Source organism: Cystoisospora suis, assembly GCF_002600585.1.
Source record: "Cystoisospora suis strain Wien I chromosome Unknown contig_2753, whole genome shotgun sequence".
In the NCBI taxonomy this organism is placed as follows: domain Eukaryota; phylum Apicomplexa; class Conoidasida; order Eucoccidiorida; family Sarcocystidae; genus Cystoisospora; species Cystoisospora suis.
In genome coordinates, this window is record NW_027155549.1 from 6,711 (window position 1) to 7,404 (window position 694).

The window sequence follows — 694 nt, forward strand, 5'->3', positions numbered from 1 at the left end:
AGACAGATAGATGGATAGATAGGCACAGGCAAATAGATGGACAGGACAGAGACAGATAGGTAGGCAAACTACAGGTAGATTAGAGATAGGTAAACTAATAGACTGTAGATAGATAAATGGAAAGACAGCCAGGCGGTGGGTAAATACTCAGGTGAAGGTAGATGCATAGATAACGACAGATAGAAGAGGGAAAGATGAAAGAGTGAGAGGACAGAAAGAGGAGAGGAGGACGGAATAAGTGAAACAGGACTAAGAAGAAAAGGAAAAGCGGAAGAAGAATGAATTCGTAATGCTGTATGAATTTCTCCTCTTTATGCATCCAGTTAGCTTGTTCTTCCACCTCCACAGCTACACCATCCTGCTGACGCAGGTTTCTTGTCTTGAGCTGTCTTATTCAGTTGGAACCCTGCATGCGGATCATGTTCTTTACGAGACTTTGGTAACGCCCCCGCTAGAAAAAGGAGCGTATTAGCAACACACAAACAGCGAGGAAAGACAGAAGATAATAGATGGAGGTACATGTCTATATGTATATAGAGAAAGACAGAGTATTCATCACATGTCAGGAAAAAGTGTATGGTATTCACACGGCGTTATACTGCACACTAAGGTAGATAGATCACGTCCCATAACCAAGCATTTTTCAAATACGAGTTTGTTCACTCGTATATGAACAAAGAGATAGATAGATAGA

General features: G+C 41.4%; 1 protein-coding gene across 1 annotated transcript; it reads right to left on the reverse strand.

Annotated features, from left to right (window-relative positions):
- Positions 1 to 687, reverse strand: CSUI_005704 (uncharacterized protein). The gene has a single exon (XM_068065874.1). The coding sequence runs from the start codon at positions 317 to 319 to the stop codon at positions 95 to 97; it is 225 nt and encodes a 74-aa protein (XP_067922150.1). The 5' UTR covers positions 320 to 687; the 3' UTR covers positions 1 to 94.
- Between the last annotated feature and the right edge of the window lie 7 nt (positions 688 to 694).